This window comes from Marmota monax, unplaced genomic scaffold, assembly GCF_021218885.2.
Source record: "Marmota monax isolate L192 unplaced genomic scaffold, Marmota_monax_Labrador192_F-V1.1 WCK01_AAM20220418_F8-fsc00022, whole genome shotgun sequence".
Taxonomy (NCBI): Eukaryota; Metazoa; Chordata; class Mammalia; order Rodentia; family Sciuridae; genus Marmota; species Marmota monax.
Window position 1 is genome coordinate 459,974 of NW_026695215.1, and position 19,488 is coordinate 479,461.

The 19,488-nt window shown below is 51.3% G+C and overlaps 1 protein-coding gene across 1 annotated transcript in view; it reads right to left on the minus strand.

Annotated features, from left to right (window-relative positions):
• The window catches only part of Erich6 (glutamate rich 6), a 32,565-nt gene extending 13,899 nt beyond the window's left edge, over nt 1-18,666 (minus strand). Inside the window, exons 1-5 of the mRNA XM_058574915.1 lie at nt 17,959-18,666; nt 8,784-9,102; nt 3,631-3,686; nt 3,423-3,539; nt 1,029-1,127 (exon numbers count right to left, since the gene is read on the minus strand). Of these exons, the coding sequence (XP_058430898.1) occupies nt 1,029-1,127; nt 3,423-3,539; nt 3,631-3,686; nt 8,784-9,102; nt 17,959-18,666 (1,299 nt within the window). The remainder of the gene's footprint in view (nt 1-1,028; nt 1,128-3,422; nt 3,540-3,630; nt 3,687-8,783; nt 9,103-17,958) is intronic.
• Between the last annotated feature and the right edge of the window lie 822 nt (nt 18,667-19,488).

Sequence of the window (19,488 nt, forward strand, 5' to 3'; positions counted from 1 at the left end):
CCGGGCGGACATGGCAGCCTTGCAGGTTTTCCTTCCTGTTAACAACTTCTCAGGATATAATGCACATCCCACCCCCGTCCCCCAAAAGGCACAGCCCAGCTGGCTTTCAATGTCCTCAGAGTGGAGCACCCATCACCACAGTCACCCCTTCCTCCCAAAGCCAGCAGCCACTCTTCTTGCTATCTCTACTCCCCTGTTTTTCACTGTTGGTATGAGGAACCGTCTGGCCCGTGAGGCCTTACTGGTACTTCTTCCACTTGCCACCATGTTGTCAGGGCCTGTCTGTGTTGAAGCATGTTTCAGGATTTCCTATTTCTATTTCTGGCTAAATAACATTTCATTGGATGGATATACCATATGTCATGTATTCAATCACCAGTTGATGGACCGTTGGGTTGTTTCTACTTTTTGACTATTAAGAAGCATGCCAACTAGGTGCAGTGTGACCCCAGCTACTTAGGAGGCTGAGTCAGGAGAATCTCAAGTTTGAGGCCAGCCTCCACAACTTAGCAGGCCTTGTCTCAAAATAAAAAATGAGAAGGGCTTGGATGTGGCTTAGTGGTAGAGCATGTGTCTAGCATGTGTGAAAGCCTGGGTTCACTCTCCAGCACCACACACACACACACACAAGGGATTGCTGTGAATGTCTATGTGCATGTTTTAGTGTGAACCTAGTTGCCCATTTTCTTAGGTATAACCAGGAACAGAATCACTGTCCTGTGGTGACTGTGGGTTCAACCTCTCGAGGACTGGCCAGACCTCGTTCTGAAGGGGCTGCACTGTTTCCTGCCGCCTGGCCCCCCAGCAGCGTATGTGGGTTCTGGTTTCTCTGTGTCTTGGCCAACGCTTGCTACCCTGGGTCTTTCTACTCAGCTGTCCTGTGAAGTGCTGAGACCTGCACTTCCCCAGCAGCTAACATCCCTGCACAGGGGACAACGCGGAGGAAAAAGGCAGAAGAAAGGACCACATATTCTAAAAACAGGCTTAAGCTGACACCACTTCCTCAGCACGCCTGCCTCAGGACTTACAGATCCTTCCATGTTAGAGGAAATGTCCACGTTGGAGAGGAATGAGTGGAGGTCACTGTCACAGAATTCACACTTGGGGGCAAGATCTTCCTCTTCCTCCTGCAGAGAGAGGGAGAAGAGGAAGTGTGTGCAGGAAACCTGGGGCTCAGAGCAGCGGCAGCGGAGCCCTGCGCAGCCCAGCGGGTGTCCAGGGGCCAGCAGAGAACACGGGTGTGCACACTTACCTGGGAACTCCAGCCAGACACCTGGGGCTCCCAGGAAGACTTGGTGGGGGACTTCCCAGGGGCTGAGATCCCACACCAGTGGGACGGGGCCAGCGAGGTCTGTGTGTTCTAAAAGAGTGACATCTACAGAAGGGCTGATGAGGACTTGGGCCGCGTGCGCGGTGCCTTGGGCGTTGAGTCCCTTGCAGGCAGGGGATTCACAGAGTATGACCTGAGTACACACACCATGCCGGGCGATGGTTTCAGGCACTTGAACAACATGAACTTTTCCACTCAGTGCTGGGTAAGAAAAGCTCGCCATGCACGCCTGGTCACGCTCTCTCCAAGGAGCCTGGGATGGTCTGCCACTGCCCAGCCGTGAGGGGTTAGGGAGATGAGGACGCACTTGAGAGATGGATTAGGGGCTCGGGCGGCTCTGCGAGGGGTGTGTGCACTGTGGCCAGTCGGCTCCCAGAGGCTCCGGGGCAGTCGTCTCGTGGGCCATGGGGGCCATCCTCTGAGACTGGCAAGAATGCCCAGGCAGGCCGGGCGGTGAGGGAGGTCACCAGGGCCGCAGGGGACTCTCCACCGCCCAGAGAAACGTCCATACCCCCAGCCACAGCACTGCCCACAGTGAGCACCACGGCTGCTGCAGGCAGCTCTCAGAGCCAGGGCTTGCAACAGGGACGGTGGCACCGCCAGCCAGGAGCAGGACAGCCATGCGGGCGGCCCCGTGATGACCTGTTCCACAGCAGGGGCTGGCTGGGGACCTCCTCAGTCCACCACCCCTCACCCCTTCGGCTGTGTGTGAAGCAGGGTGCGGTGCTTACAAAGACCAGGAGTGGGACAGAATCACACCCAAGGCGGCTGTGGCAGGGGACCAGGCCCCTGAACTTCCCAGGGTCGAGGCCAGACCTTGCAGGGCTGCCTGAGGAGTGGAGGAGGAGCCCAGGAGGCGGCCCTGTCCAGGTGCCCCTGGAAGAGAGGCCACAGCTGTCCTCACATTCAGGGATTTCAGGGTGACCTCAGCTCAAGTGACTCTGGGTACAAGACTGGTTCCAAATAAAAAGGTGCTCTGTTAGGTGGAGAATCTCAACCCCAGACAGTGTGGGGTGACAGGGGTTTAGGAGCCTGGGTAGATCACGCAGCCAGTGCTCACGGATGTCACTGCTGGGTGACAGTGTGGCATCCCCTTGTTGGTGTGAAATTCAGTGCGTTGTCCAGATGGCTGTGAGAACCCCCTAGGCGCTCACAGAGGGTCTGTCCATCCATCTCTCTGTGGGTCACTGTGCAGGAGTGGTCTCTCTTCTCGTCAGTGAGACAGTCTGCAGCTCTGTGGCTCCAGAAGAGTCCTGCTTCCTGGCCCTTCCTTCACTGCTCTGGTGGAGGGTGGTGCGCTGGCCTGGTGGATCACTGGGGTGGCCTGTGTCTGCCCCACAATCAGGCACTTCACAGACAAACACAGTGGTATTCACTTCTATTTCCAGGCTCTGAGGCCACTGCTGTGGGTGAGATCGTGTCCTCCCAAAAGTGTGTTGAAGTCCCCACACCTGGTGCCTGTGCACAGGGCTCATCTGTCTTCCCGGAGGTGAAGGTGGGGTTGCTGGAGTAGGGTGCAGGCCCACAGAGAACCCAGCGAGGAGGCAGGAAGCGGCCAGGTGCTGCTCCTCCAATGCCACCGTCCCAAGCAGGAGGATCGAGGAAGGATCTTCCTGAAGTGCTGACCCCGGCCAGATCCCGGTCTTAGACCCTGGCCTCCAGAACTGTGAGGCCGTGCTTCTTTCGTTGGAAGTCACTCCCTTTTGCCAGGTGGGGTGGCACACACCTGTAATCCCAGGGGCTCAGGAGGCTGAGACACGAGAATCTTGGGTTCAAAGCCAGCCTCAGCAACTTAGTGAGGCCTTAAGCAACTCTGTGAGACCCTGTCTCAAAAAATAAAAAGACTGGGGATGTGGTTCAGGGGTTAAGTGGGTTCAACCCCTGGCACCAAAAAAACAAAGTCCAGCTGCTCAGTTCCTGGTGCGCTGTGGCAGCAGCCCTGGGGGTGAAGGAGCCTTCCTGGGCACCGTTCCAGGGACAAGCTCCTGCCTTTCTTCACTTTTAGTGTGCTCACTGCCAATTGTGCAGATGATAGTGTGGCTGTTTACGTCACTTTTAACAGTAATAGTCTTAAAATACAAGTTGGAATTACCTTGAAGTAAATGTCTAAGTCGGAATGATCTTTTTTGTATGCCAGAATGGACGGCGGCCCAACGCTGGGCAGTGTTGTCAGGGAAGGCTCAAAGAGCTGTATGAAGTCTTCTTTAAACTGAATTTTAAGAAGAGAGAACAAAGGGAGACTCAGTAAGCTGTTTTTCCAGGGAGAACAGTGCGCTGGTTGGTGTGAGGCCACTTCTTACCTCCAGCTCACACAGCACGCTGAGTTTGGGCTCCTCGGGATTGATCACCCATCTGTCTGCAGGAGCGGAGAGTCAGGAGGGCGGGCCGGGCCTGCGCAGGGGACTCCAGGGGACCCCGCACCCATCCTCCCGGGCCACTGCTTCCATGTTTGCACACACACCCTCACACACACACCTTCACACCCTTAGTCATACCCACACCCTCACACCTATAGTCACATACACACACCCTCACACTCATAGTCACACATCCCCTCACACCCATAGTCACACACCCCTTACACCCATAGTCATACAAACACCTTCACATCCATAGTCACACTGTCACACTCAGTCACCACACACCCTCACACCCAGTCACACATCCCTCACACCCACAGTCACACACACCCTCACACCCATAGTCACACACCCCTCACACTCAGTCACACACCCTCACACCCATAGTCACACACCCCTCACACCCATAGTCACACACACCCTCACACACACCTCACACCCATAGTCACATACCCTCATACACAGTCACACACAAACCCACAGTCACACACCCTCAAACCCATAGTCACACACACACACACACAACCTCACACACACACACCCTCACACCCATAGACCCTCACAGTCACACACACACCCATAGTCACACCCACACCCTCACACCCATAGTCATATACCCACACACACAGTCACACACCCTCACACACAGTCACATACACACCCATAGTCACACACACCCTCACACCCATACACCCTCACACACAGTCACACACACACATCCATAGTCACACACACACACTCTCACACGCCCTTCCTTCTCCTGCCTTCCTGCATCTCTCCGGGGGTGCTTTCTAAGGGGCAGGCACTGTGCAGGTAAGGCCAACCCTCCTGGTGACCTACCTTGTCAGCAGGGGTGACCTAAATGTCCATTACCTCTAATCCTGGAAGCCAGAAGCCCAAAGGCCACTTCCTGTGCTGTAAGGCCTGTCATTGTCCCTTCAAAAGAGAGCACGGTTACCATCAGCCCCCAGGGTGGGAACAGCAGAACGTAACAGAGAACAGGCTCCTTGGGGGACCACAAGCCAGTGACCTGCGCTGCTTATGTTTTGTCCTTTCTCTGGTCTTCCCAGGTAACCGTGTCTAGTAGGGACGACAGAGAGGGCTCACCCCTGTGTGGCACACTCGGACACTCCCTGCTTTCTAGTCCTGGGACACTGCAGGAGTAATGTGTTCCTATTTTTTAGCAGGTGTGGCACGTCCTTCTGCTTCTTGCTTCCCGGAATGCCACCAGTCTCATTAGCCTGTCCCTATGAGGCCTTTCCAGGTAGGAGGGAGCTGGGGGACGTGCAGTCCATACAGTGAGCTCGACCACCAGGGCCCTCTGCGGACCCGAGAGCAGCACCCAGGGAGGGAGGGAAGGTGCCAACCTGCCTGCAATGTGAGCAAGTGTCTCGAAGGTCTAGGGTGGCCAGCACGGGGGTGCAGCCAGGACGGGGGTGCAGAGGGTTAGGGGCGCAGCCAGGACGGGGGTGCAGCCAGGACGGGGGTGCAGCCAGGATGGGGGTGCAGCCAGGATGGGGTGCAGAGGCACAGGGGTGCAGCCAGAATGGGGTGCAGAGGCACAGGGGAGCAGCCAGGACGGGGGTGTGGCCAGGACAGGGTGCAGCCAGGATGCGGGTAGAGAGGCACAGAGGTGCAGCCAGGATGGGGTGCAGCCAGGATGGGGGTAGAGAGGCACAGAGGTGCAGCCAGGATGGGGTGCAGCCAGGATGGGGGTAGAGAGGCATGGGGGGGGCATGGGGTGTGAAGACCCCTGTCCCAGCAGTCCACACAGAGGGACGCTGACAGAGGGAGAGGGCTCAGCGTTGATCTATCTGGGTTGGGGCGAGGGGGAGTATCTGAGCCAAGGTTACCTATGTTCTGAGGCACTTTGTCCCACAGAAACGCCACACAGTGTAAGATATTCATGCACAGAGATTCCCACTAGAGCATAGCTTGCCACAGGGAAGAACTAAACAACAAGCACACACACACAATAAAACAACAAAACCCAGCCTTAAAATATCCAGCAACCTGCTGGGTGTGGTGGTACATGCCTGAAATCCCAGTGACTCTGGAGGCTGAGGCAGGGGGATCATGAATTTGAGGCAATTTAGCAAAAGTTTGTCTCAAAATAAAAGGACTGGGGATGCAGCTCAGTTGTAGAGTGCCTCTGGGTTCCATCCTCAGTACTGGAAGGAAAGAAAAGTCTAGCAACAAGGTTTATCGCCTAAGTAACAAACAGCAGTATTCGAGGAATGCTGTGCCCTGAAGTGGAGAGGTGTTCCGGCTGCACTCCCATCTTAGGCCATCTGGGCTGCCATAGCAAAGCACATGACACAGAAATGTGTCACTGTTGGTTTTGGAGGTCGGGAAGTCCAAGGTCAAGGGCCAGCAGAGTCAGTGCTTGCTGCGGGCCTGTTTCTTGGTTGCTGGTTGGTGCCCCCCAGCTGCCTGCTCACATGGTACAGGAGGGAAGGAAGCTCTTTGGCTTCCCTCCCAACCATGCTGGAGATCAAATCCAGGGTCCCACGTGTGTTAAGCAAGTGCTTCACTGAGTCACACCCCGACCCTCGGGGCCTCTTCTATAAGAGCACTAATCCCATTCAGGAGAACTAAGTGGCTTCCCAAAGGCCTGATCTCCAAACACCACCACACTGGCTTGCACATATGGATTTGGGGAGGATATAATAACCGGCCTCTTCCCCTGACCCTAATGCTCATGCCCTCACATGCAGAATAAAGACAATCCAGCCCACAGCCTGGCCGGCCTTGACTCCGCTGCATGGATGTCACAGTCTAGGCGCAGAGTCTCACCTGAGTGCTACCTGAATACAACCCCTGCAGTGGCCGCCTGCTTGCCAGCTGGGCACCTGGGAAGTCAGATATGCATGTTTCCAAACATGACAGTGGGCTGGCATTGGAAGGATGTCCCCAGTCCAAAAGGGAGAATTGGGAAGGAATAAAGAGTGACAGGTCCCCTGTAAGATGGATGCCCACCAGGGCCAACACTAGGGTCAGGCTTAGGAGCAATCATCTCTGGCTGGACATGAGACAGGCAGCCCCTCTCCACCTCATGTACTCCAGGGGCCTTGATGCAAGCTGGTCAGCTACTGAGAGCACAGGGGCCTTCCTACCCCTCACCCACTCACTCTCTCAGCCTCAGAAACTAGGGAGCTATTAAAGCTGGGACACCCCACCAGGACTCTTCACGACAAACGACAGTTAGGGAAACAGCAGGTCTGGCCTCGACCTGCCATTGCAGGGTGTATGCCCACCTGTGGGCTCTCAACAGGCAGCTGCTCACCTTCTCAGCAGGCAGAACTGGGCAGGTGGTCCCAGACCCAGGCCCCTCCCTCGAGGTTGAGGCACCCACACTGGACCCAAAGAGAACGCTTTAGAGAGGACCAGGAGCCAACTGAAAGCCCTAGAATCCAGCCCGTCCCTGCAGGCAGCCCCTTCCCAACAGAGCTCTCTTCCCGTCCAGGGCCAGTTGTCTCCCTTCTGCCTCAGCTCGTAGTCTCAGGAGTCTTGTCCCCTTGGATGGAGTACACAAGAAACCACCCTGCGGGGGGCAGGTGCCTCCTAGGCCCACTGAGACGGAGCTTCCACCTTCCAGACTCTCTGTGGGAGTGCCTTGCCTCCCACAGTTCTTGGCTAGGGTCAGGAAGCCGAGGTTCCCATAGCTGCGGCCTCTGAGGCCCAGGTGGAGTAGCCACCCCCACTGCCTCTGCGCCCTGCAAGCTGGTGTTCATGAGGACAGCACTGAAGGTTCTACCTATGCCTCCAGAGGTCAGCCACTGGGACCTGCACCACCCCTGCCACCAAAGACACTCCAGGGTGGCTGAAGGGCAGGCAGCAGGGTGTGGAGGGCAAGCCTGGGCCAAGCACCCACTCACTCTGGGCTGTCTCCAGAAGGCCTCAGGACAGGTCTGGGCTCTGCTGTTGAGAAGCTCCACGCTTGGGTGGGAGGCCCCAGCCAAGCTGTCCCCTGTCAAATTTGGCCACCCTCGTTCTCTCTTGAACAAGGTTTCTCATTTTTTTTTTCTCAACATGGATAAGCTGAGATTTTCCTGAATTTTACATTCTGCTTTCCCGTTAACAATTCTGCCCACGTTCGTCCACCCTTCTCACCCTTTAATGGAAGCCCCCCAAGAGGCCAGCGGCTCTTTTAGCACCAGGCTTGGAGATTTCTTGAGCTCGAGTTCGACCTTCACAGAACACTTGGACACAAGCCCAGCTCAGGCAAGTTCTTTCCACTTTTTAACAAGGGTGGCTTTTCCTTCATTGTCCAATGACACCTATTGTGACCACTTAGAAGAACGAGGCTTTCCCTACGAGCTCACTTTCAAAGCCTATCAGAATTAACTGTGTAAGACAAGGGGACAGTGTGCTCACGCTCCCTGCCTCCCGCCCTGGGGTCCTCCTGGCTCTCTCTATGCAGCCTCCCTCTCCCAAAAGGAGGCGCCTGTTGTTCCTTCCACCTGGAACATCTTCCCTCAGAGAGGGACACGGGGCCTTTTCACCTCCTTCAGGTTTTTGTGCAGATGTCTCAGCCCCTATTTCCACAGGAGGCTCCCTGAGTGCCCTGCACATGGGCTCCCACCTGCCTCTCCCGTCCCTCTCCACCTGGTCTTCCTAGTGGGCTGTGTCCTTGCGTGTTTGTGAATTCTTTACCTCAGCATCACCTCCGCCTCCAGCACTTTGGCAGGAGCTGGGGATCGGGGATTGGGTCATCCTGCTCGTAGCCATTTCCCTGTGGTGGGGGCTCAGCCATAGGCAGCTGCTCAGGGGCCTTGGATGAGTAAGTGACCCAACAAGAGATTTGGACATGAAGGTGAAGGGAGAGCCCCCAGGGTCCTCCCGAGGCGAGTCAGGACTTCAGGGTTTACATGGTCTATTTCCCCATAGGTGTGTCATTTCTATGATAAGATGAAGGCATGCATCCAAACCATGGTGACAGACTGTCTCTTGGTGAACAGATGCAACCATTTACTGAATGTAAGTGCCAAGGTGTCTGAATACCTAACCTCACTTTGGTCAAGGAAACAATCGGGTGACGGTGTTATGGTCACTAAGAGATGAAGAACAGACTCTGAGGTGGAGTCACTTGCCAATGTTGCAGTGTGAGTCCTTGCTGCAGAGGGGATTCAAGGCCAGCTGTGGGCCATCCTCACCTGCAGCTTCTCCCACTGAGTCCCACCTCCCAGCAGTCGCAAAGAGACCCAGCTGCTCACCTGTGTCCTTGTCACCAAACATGTCCTGAAGCCAGCTCTCTTCTGTTTGTACCGACGTTGGAACTCCTGGGTACAACCCTTTATAGATACTTCTGAAATCAGATAAGACGTCAGGTATAAGCAGACCTACCTGGTCACTTGGAAGCCGCTGGGAGACGCTGTCCACTGTGGCCCTCCTCGCATCCCTGGAGCCTGACTCTCATTTTATTTGAAATACTTCCCTCCATTCCCAGTCTCTTCCACAGAGCCAGGCGCAGAGTCATTGGGCCCACTCTCTGGAGCGTCTTCCTTCCTAACCCTGCAAGCTTCAAGAGCTGCCTCGTCCCCGTGGACACCAGCACTGCGCTGCAGGAGCATGGCACTGTGTCACTGTGCGGCCGCTGTGGGCATGGAACACTCACTCAGATTTAAGTGAGCACAGAGTGTTCATTTTCAGTAGCTTCAAAACTGCCCAGGCTCCTCTTGCAGGGCTGATGTTGACCCATGAGCTGTAAGGAGCAGGCTCTGCTTCCATGTAGTGGGGTCCAAGGTTGAGCCCCACAGGATGGAGGCAGGGAGGCAGGTGTGCGTGTAGTGGGGTCTGCGGTTGAGCCCCATGGGAGGGAGGCAGGGAGGCCTTGCGCTCCCTACAGTGACTCTTACTGGGGACTACTGTCAATACTCCGTTTGGGTTCCTTGGTCTCTGACTTTCAGTTTTACAAGATAACTTGCTGGGTCTTTGTAAGTACTCAGACAACATTTTCCCAGATAACTCAGCCAGGTTTGGTGTGTGGCCTGTGTACCTTTCCAAGCCAAGTGTCTGTTTCTGGCTTCCTTTTGGTGGCTTGCTCCAGGGCACGGGCATCCAGAGGAGTTCTGTTGTTCACTTCTGAGCTGACTGTGCAAAGCCAGGCAAAGCCCTCCTCTGTGGAGGCCACCTGCGCAGTCTCTGGGGGCATCCTGTTTACCTAGCCTCCCTGAGCAACAGGCTCCGGGGACGTGACAGCCGCAGTGGACAGAGTCCCCAGACGGCAGTGAGCGTGGAGTCTCAGTCACCTTCCAGCCCAACAGTCAGCAACAGCAACAATCATCCACCCAGAGCTCTTCCCCTTCAGTAAGCCAGCTCCCCAGATTGTCCCTGGAGCTCTGCTGAAGATGGGGGACAGAGGACGATGGCAGCACCACTCAGGATTCTCACGATCACAGAACCCAAGCAGCTGCTTGTCCTTGCTTTGTGAGACATGGACATTGAGGCTCGTGGCAGCGAGAGAACTTCCCTCACCCAGAACCTGTTTCTCCACAGGCATCTGCCTCCTGAGTGTGGCCCCATTTCCAACCCCAATAGAGAGAGGGCTGCTGAAATAGGGGTTGAGCCTCAGAGGTTGCTCTTTTAAGATACGTTTCTTTAAAAAAACAAAAGAAAAAACAACAAAACACTCATAATCTCATCAAATTCTCCAGAGAATACTTTGGAAACATGTGATTTTAAAATCAGAGCTTGATGGTGCCACTTAGTAGCAGGTTCCTCCCGACAAGCCCGCGCGTGACATCATTCACAAGATGCCTGTTCCCTCCTGCTACACTCCCTTTCTCATCTGTTTATTTATATCCGAGTGGTTCTTTTCACTTGTACACAGGGTGAGGTTCCCTGTGGTGTATTTATAGATGCACATGACATGATTTTTAAGACTCCATGTGCCTCCTGGTGCCTCCCCAATCCACCCTCAGCCTCTCTCTTGGCCCGTCAGGGACCTTCCCTTTATGATGCCGCCTCCTTCCTCCTCCTCTCCTTTATTTTACTCTAGCTGCCTTCCACATGAGACGAAACATTCGACCTTCGAATTTCTGAGTTTGGCTTATTTCATGTAGCATGATACTCTCTGCTTTCATCCTTTACCAGCAATTTTTTTATTTTTTAATGGCTGAGTAGAAGATATATATAATCACAATTTCTTAATCCATTCCTCTGCTGACAGGCGTCTGGGTTGATTCCATGATTTAGCTATTGTAAGCTGAGCTGCTATAAGCATCGAGGTGGCTGGGCTGTTGTAGTATGCTGATTTTAGGTCTTTTGGGAAGGGACAACTGGGTCATATGGTGGTTCCATCCCCAGGTTTTTCCCCAGGCGGGTTGCACTAGTCTGCAGTCCCACCAACCAGGTACAAGTGCAGCTGTCCCCACCCCCAACCTCACCAGCATTTACTGTTATCTGTGTTCTTGAAGGCTGTCCTTCTGACTGGAGTGAGATGACATCTCAGTGTAGTGTCCACCTGCATTTCCCTGATTGCTAGGGATGTGGGACATTTTTTTCATATATTTGTTTGGCCATTCCTGTTTCTTCTTTTCTGAAGTTTCTATTTAGTTCTTTAGCCCATTTCTTGATTGGGTTATTTCTTTTGGGTGTTCAGTGTTTTGAGTTCTTTATATATTCTGGATATCAATCCCCTGAGTAATAACTGGCTAAGATTGTCTCCCATTCTGTAGGCTCTCTCTTCATGCTCTTAATTATTTCCTTTGCTGTGCAGGAGTTTTTAGTTTGATGGCATCCCATATCTTGATTCTTGGTTTTATTTCTTGCACTTTGGGTGTCTTGTTAAGGAAGTCTGTGCCTGCACCTATGTGATGGAGTGTTGACCCTACGTTTTCTTCTGGCAGTTGCAAAATTTCTGGTCTAATTCCTGTCTTTGATCTATTTTAATTTGAGTTTTATGAAGGGTGAGAGATAGGAGTCTAGTTTTATTTTTCTACCTATAGCTATCTAGTTTTCCCAGAACCATTTGTTAAAAGGCCATCTTTTCTCCAAGATATATTTTTGGCACCTTTGTCAAATGTCAGGTGGCTATAGGTTTGTGGGTTTGTCTCTGTGTCTTTTATCCCATTCCATTTGTCTTCTTGTCTGTTTTGGTAACAACACCCTTCTGTTCAGTTGCTACAGGTCTGCAGTATCATTTCAGATCAGGTATTGCGATGCCTCTGGCTTTACTTTTCTTGCTTAACATTGCTTTGTCTATTCTGGGTTTCTTATTTTTCCATATGAATTTAAGAATTGCTTTTATTCCAGTTCTGTTAAGTATGCCATTGGTATTTTGATGGGGATTGCTTTGAATCTGTATATTGCTTTTGGTAGCATGGCCATTTTGACAATATTTGATTCTGCCTATCCAAGAACATGGAGTGACTTTTTGTCTTCTAAGGTCTTCATTGTAAAGCACTTTTCCTCCTTGGTTAGATTAAATTGTTTTGTTTAGGTTATTGTGAATGGGATGACTTTTCTGATTTCTTCCTCAGCTGAATCACTGTTAGAGTATAAGAAAGCTATTGATCTTATATTCTGCTATTTTGCTGAATTCATTTATAAGCTCTAGGCATCTTCTGGTGAAGTTTTTTTTTTTTTTTTTTTTTGGTCTTCTAGATATAGAATCATGTCATCAGCAAACAGAGATAGTTTGATTTCTTCTGGAAAAAATATTTTAAAGCATCTGGAAGAGAAGGTCATGCAATTTATGAGGAGAAATTGAAATTCTGACCTAGGAAAGAGAGATGCTCATGGACTTGAAATGATGTCACAGGACTCCCAAGTCAAGATGACAGCTGAGGACACACTTCTCGTTCCCTCCCAAGATTTTACCAAAATAACAGATACTTCAAACAACCCCCCTCCCTGGAAAAACAAGGTATTTTTGGTAGATAACTAATATGGAAGAAGTACTTAAGAGAAAGGCAGTAAGTGGCTACAGAGTGACGGAAACCACAACAGAGAATCCTGCAGCTCAAGACTAGTGATGAAGGGTCTTTCCAGAGGCAATAGGAAGCCTCCAGCTCAACTCAACCAAACCAGAGCAGAGGGGTCTGGCAGCCATCAGAGCAGTCTAAGGAGTGACCCTGGAGCCCCTGTCCAGGCAGGCCCCTTCCTCCCTCTGCAGCAGGGCAGCTGGCAGCCCTTATTTTCAGAGGAACCCAAGAGCAACTTTCTGAAATACTGAGCAGTCTCCTGGGGAGGTGTTAGCCCTGGAAGAGAAGGTCATGCAGGACATGCCCCACAGGCTCAGGGAAAGAAGGACTTCAACCAGAAAGTGAGCGTTCTTGTCCTAACTCTAGCAATGGTGGGGCTCCTCAGCCTGACTGCTTTCTTCCCAGACACTCCACCCTGAATGGGGCTCTGACGTGCTCCACCCAGCTGCCCAGGGGCTCCTGTGAGGGGACAGAACCGCCCAGCTGCAGGAGGAGTCCTTTCAGCCACCTCCCAGTCATTCCAGTACACAGATAATCAGGATTGCCAGTGATTCAAGGACTAGCCATGAGGTGAAGGACAACTGACCCTGAGAAGACAGGGGAAATGCACAGAATAAAGGAGCACTTTACTACACTGCAATAGCGCCCTTTGAGAGATCAAAAAAACTATCGTGAATGCCAACAATCAGAGAACAACTGGTTCTCAGAAATGAAAAATATGAATCACAAAATTAAAAAATTCTGCACAAGGGCTATATAGTAGCATGTAAACATCAAAAATCTTGAAAATGTGAAGGAAAGGCAGGGAAGATGGAGGAGCTATGGTCGACATCCTGCAGGAGCTCTGAGGGGAAGAAGACAGACGGGGAGCAGATCACGGACGGTCAGCAGGGTTTGAGAATCAGCAACTCTGTACCAAGAGGGAAGGAGGCAGTATCCTCAGCTCTGAGGGAGAGCAGTTTAAAGCGATTCTTTTCTGCTAAGATGTATCATTAGTAAATAAAGTAAAAGGGCAAAATGAAGACACTTCCAGGCAGGCAGGAACTCAGAAATTCGACTACCCAGGAGACCTACACAAAAAAGTCACCTGAGAAATCTCTCCAGCAAAGGAAATGGAGTAAAAGAAAGAAAGTAAGATGGGAATCAAGAAAAGGTGGCAGTTGAGCCCAACACAGAAAAACTGAAGGTAAATAACTTCATTACATGCAGGAGCATGCCTTAGGAGGCTGAAGCAGGAGGATCCCAAGTTCAAGGCCAGCCTCAGCAACTTAGCAAGACCCTATCTTAAATAAAAAAATTAAAAAGGGCTGGGAATATGGCTCAGTGGTTAAGTGCCCTCAGGCTCAATCAACAGCATCCAAAAGAAAACAGCAAAACAAAGATAAACTGGAAACAACTGAGTTGAGAATTTCACTTTTCAAGTTGGTACACAGCAAAGAAAACAAAGATGTGAAGAGAGAGCCTTACAAAATAGCAGAATGCCTTGCTAGGGACTCTGCTGACAGAGGGCTATTATCTGAAATATATAAGGAATTAAAAAAACCCAACTTAACACATGGACATAGGAATTAAACAGACACTTCTCAAAAGAAAAAAATACAGATGGCCAAAAAATATATGAAAAGGTGTTCAACATCAGTTAACAATTAGGGAAATACAGATCAACACTACACTGAGAGCTCATCTCACCACAGTCAGAATGGCAGTCATCAAGAATACAAATAACAGGGCTGGGCTGGGGCTCAATGGTACAGCACTTGCCTGGCATGCGTGAAGCACTGGGTTCGATCCTCAGCACCACATAAAAAATAAAATAAAAGTATAAAAAATCATATAATACTTAAAAAATAAATAATAATAAATGCTGCAGAAGATGAGGAGAAAAAGGAAGACCTTTACACTGGTTGGTGGGATTATAAATTAGTACAACCACTGTGGAAATCAACATGGAGGTTCCTCCAAAGACTAAGCATGGAACCCCCATATGACTCAGCTATAGCATCCCTTGGAGTTTATCCTAAAAGATTAATGTCATCGTGCTACAGTGACACACGCACACCAACGCACACCCACATGCACAGCAGCCAAAACATGAAACCAGCCCAGGTGCCCATCAGTGGATGAATGGATGAAGAAAATATGTATATACGCAATGGAGTTTTACTCAGCCATAAAGAAAAATGAAACTATGTCATTTGCAGGAAAATGGATGGAACTTGAGACATTATGTTGAAAAAGCCAAACTCAAAGGGTCAAGGTTGTGTATTTTCTCTCATATGTGGAAGCTAGAGAAGAAAAAGGAAAAGAAAAATGGTCGTGGGGAAAGTTTCATGAAATATTTATTATTATAAAGGGAAATCAGTAGAATGGAGGAAAGGACACCCCTATCCCCGCTTTGGGGTAAGAGGAGAGGAGGGAGGGGCAAGTGCAAGGAGTGATATTGGCCAGATTATCTTGTTATGTTGTGTGCATGCATGAACACGTCACAGCAGATTCCACCATTATGTACTACTGCAATGCACTAACAAAGAAAAGAGAAAGAAATCTTCCCTTTTTAGGAGACAAGTTGCATAGACATAGGATCACATTTCCTTGTGCACGGTTATAATCACTTTGCTTTCTAAATATGAAATTGAATATTGTTCATTTCTTTTTTTCTTTTCACTTATTATTTATTTATTGGTACTGGGGATTGAACCCAGAGGTACTCTACTGTTGAGCTCCATCCCAAGCCCTTTATTTATTTATTTATTTTTTTTTGAGACAGGATCTCATGAAATTGCTGAGGTGAGCCCCAAACTTGTGATCCTGGGATCACTGGTCACTGGGATTACAGGTGTGTGCCACCAAGCCTAGTTATTCATTGGTTTTCAATTTTTGAATAAAGGTGTTCCCCAAAACTCTAAGGGTTAATTGTAATTAACAAAACATAATAAAGCAATACAATTTCAAAGTAATATAATTTTATATAAATTTGTAATTTAATATAATCTGTTATATAATATTTAACTTGTTAATTAGAAGAAAAGAAGTGAGAGATGGGAGGGAAACAGAAATTCATTAATGATCTAATTTTTATAATAGTCAATAGATATGAAACTGATTAAATAATAGAAATTTAAATACTTAAAAGTCCTAAGTGCTAAAAAACTAAAAATAATATAAGTGCTGAACATGGAGAGGGAGGAAGCCAATAGTTATATCAGAAATTGATAAATCAGCTGGGCACATTGGTGCACACCTATAATCCCAGCATCTTGGGAGGCTGAGGCATGAGGATTGCAAGTTCAAAGCCAGCCTCAGTAAAAATGAGGTGCTAAGCAACTCAGTAAGACCCTATCTCTAAATAAAATACAAAACAGGGCTGGAGATGTCTGTCGTTCAGTGGTCAAGTGCTCCTGAGTTTAATACCTGGTTATCCCCACCACCACCACCAAAAAAATAAATTGATAAATTAAGGAATAAAAATGTTATTCAAAATTGTAACTGAAACAAAACTGCAACTGTTAATAGTATGTTAACTCTGAGGAGTGGAACTGGGGTGGAAAGGGTGTCGAGAGGCTCAATTTTGTTTCTTTGTGTACTTTTTTTTTTGGTATGGTACTAGGGATTGAACCCACAGGTGCTTAACAACTGAGCCATATCCCAGCCCTTTTAATGTTTTATTTTGAGACAGGATCTCAGTAAGTTGCTTAGCACCTTCCAGAGTTGCTGAGACTGGCCTCAAACTTGTGATCCTCCTGCCTCAGCCTTCTGAGTCAGTGGGATTACAGAAGTACACCATGGGACCCAGTTTATGCTTTAATTTCTTAACCAGGCACATATTATCTTTCATTTAAAAACTGAACTAAAAGGATAAGTAAAAACACATAGTGGGACAGAACAATTCTCCTTACACTTAAGAATTTCAAGGCTGCTTAATGAAAGTGAAGCTCAGGTGAGCAGTAGTTGAAGACTTTGGCCTCAGTGCCGCATTTTATGGATTTAGGATTTAGATGTCCCAAAGATGTTTCCCTGTGTTCCTATTATAGTTAAATCACTGTGAGTCTAAGAGAGAAAGAGAACAAGCGAGGCCATAAACTCCACTTTCTTCCACCAAAGATGTCCCTGGTCACTCTTGCCTCTAAGAGAGAGGGGTGGGGGGGATCGATCTATGGATGTTCTAAGTTTCAAAGTACTTACTCTTGAACATATGACATATTTACTTTGTTGACAATGGCAAATGAACATGGCATCTCTAGGGATAGGTAATAGGCTGCAGATAGGCGGGGACTGTCTCTCTCTCTTTAAAAGTGTCTAATATTACAGATTAAAAGAAAGAAGTTTTGAATAAATAAGTTGTAAGTGTCTTGGATTATTTTATTCTACTTAACCTGTTTATCCAAAAGGTAAACATTATTGACTTAAAAAATATGAAAATTGAAAACATTTTCTTACCTATCTATATTTCTTTCACTCGTCTCTTTCTTAAATGTTTCAAATATTTTAGGAAAACCTGTTGAACGAAACACTTAAAAATTTAGCCATTCTCTAAATCAGTGGTTCTTGAAAGGGCAATTTTACTCTCCCCCTCGGAGGTGGGGAGGTGGCAGTATCTGGGCCCTTCCAAGCAAGGGCAGGGGTGGACCAGGAACATCCGGGAACTCTGGACTGGTCCAGCAAAGCACCCCAGGCCAAAGGCCAAGTTTGGGGTTTGCAAACCCTGCTCTAACTGCTTTGCTTCTGTCAAAGGCAATGCCTGGAGGGGCTCGGGTTCAGGAAGAGAGGCCCCAGGGCTATTCATCCTGAGCTACAGTCCCCACCGCTGCGTCTGTGGCCCAGGGTGAGCCGGCTGGCTGTGTGGACCGCTGCTTGGACTTGAAAGCAGAGTGGTTGGGGAGGAGGCTGAGGCCCCCGTGAGCCAGGGGCAGTGGCAGAGCCAGGGACAAGGGCAAGGGAGGCCCAGGGCTAGGGACAAGGGCCCGACCAGGGGGAGGCTAGGGACAGAGGCAGGGGCTGGAACAGGGCCAGGGCCAAGGGCAGGAACCACCCAGGGGCAGGACTAGGGCCAGGTGCAGGAGTGGCCCAGGGCTAGGGGCAGAGGCAGGGGCAGGGCAAGGCCAGGGGTGGCTTAGGGACAGAGGCTGGGGCAGGGCCAGGCTAATGCGGGGGCTAGGGCTAGGGCTGGGTCAGGGCCAGGGCCAGGGCCAGGGCCAGGGCCAGGGGCGGCCCAGGAACAGAGGCAGGGGCGGTCCAGGGCCTGGGCAGGGCCAGGACAGGGCCAGGGTAGGGCCGGGGTTGGGACAGGGTTAGGGCCAAGGGTCCGGGCAGGACCAGGGCAGTGCTAGGGCTGGGGCAGGGCCAGGGCCAGGGCCAGGGGTTTGGGGCAGGGTCGGGGCAGGACTGGACAGGGGCAGGGCAGGGCGGCCCGGGCGTTACTTTTCCTGGAGGAGGCACTGGAGAGCGTGATCTGGCTCGGCGTCCGGACCTCGCTGGGCGGCGTCGGGGTGTGGGGGGACCGCGGGCTCTCAGAGGTGCTCGACTGCTGGGTGAGAGTGGACGTGGAGTCCAGGCTGGGGCTGACCACGCTGGCCAGACGGGGGCGCGAGGCCAGGAAGCCGTCATCGCTGTCAAGGAGGTGCACGACCTTCCAGAGGTCCTCGTCGCAGAACTCGGAGGACTTGCCCTTGTCTCCCCGCTGCTCCTCTTCCCCCTCCTCCCCCTCCTCCCGCTCCTCCTCCTCCTCCTCCTCCTCCTCCTCCTCCCATTCCTCCTCCCCCTGCTCCTCCTCCTCCGGCTGCTTCTCCTCCGCCGAGGCCCTCTTGGACCCCGGATCCTTCTTCGTCTTTCGCTGTCCGCGACGCGAGCGCAAGTCGGCCATGTCGCGTTGGGGATGGGACCGCGGTGGCCGCCTCGGGCGGGTGGCGTTGCTGTGCGCGTCGCCCGGGCAACGGCCGCGCTGTCCGCGAGCCCGCGGCTGGAAGTGGCAGGACCGCAGCGCGGTGGTGGCGCGGCGGTGACACGGCGGTGACCCCGCGCGGTCCTTCGCGCCCGCCGCGGCGGCCTCCATACTTCATTTTATTTTGCGGAGGGTGGCGGAGGTGGCGTCCGCCGGGGGCGCGCGTGAGGCCCCGGGTGTCGCCCGCTGCGTGGGTTGCCCCGTAGCCAGATGCAGGGGGGAAAGTCCAGTGAAACCCTGCTCACAAGACAGGGACCGGCCCTCGGGCTGCAGTTTGCGCATTGGATATTTTAAAATAGTGCCTGAAATATTAGGTTGATTGGTGAGATTTTTGGCGTCCCTTATATTTTGCAGAGAACTTCTCGTGCTTACGGCCGGTGCCTATCCATCCTGGCGGTGGAGAAGGCCCCAGGCGGCTGGACAGCCAGCACCACCTCGGCCTCTGCGTCCCCAGGTGTAAACTGGGAACACTGATGTGCCCAGGATGCCTGTGGCTATTAAGGGATGCAGAGTGGTCTGTGACCTTCAGCCTTTCCGCCCGAGCCCCGGGAACACAGGTGCAGCCCTGCGGGTGCTGGAGACCCTGTGGGAGGACTTAGGCTTTGTGCGGAGGACTTAGGCTTTGTGCGAAGGTTTGGGAGTCCTCTAAGGCTGCAGGACTCTGCCCCAAAGCAGGCGCATCCATTTAGTGGGCACAGTTTGTATGTAGGCAAAACTACAAAGGGTCTGTGTTTTGTTCCCTTTTATCATGGCATAAGGGTAGCCTTATCTGTGCTGTGACTCCTTGAGCAGGCTCCTGTGCCACAGAACAAATGGGCTGCTTGCGGAATGCAGCAGTCTGCCATGACGCCATGACACTGAGCCCCAGCTGTGACAACACGTGGGGCTTCCAGCCAGGGCCTTCCCACCCAGGGGATGGGGCGCTAAGAAAGC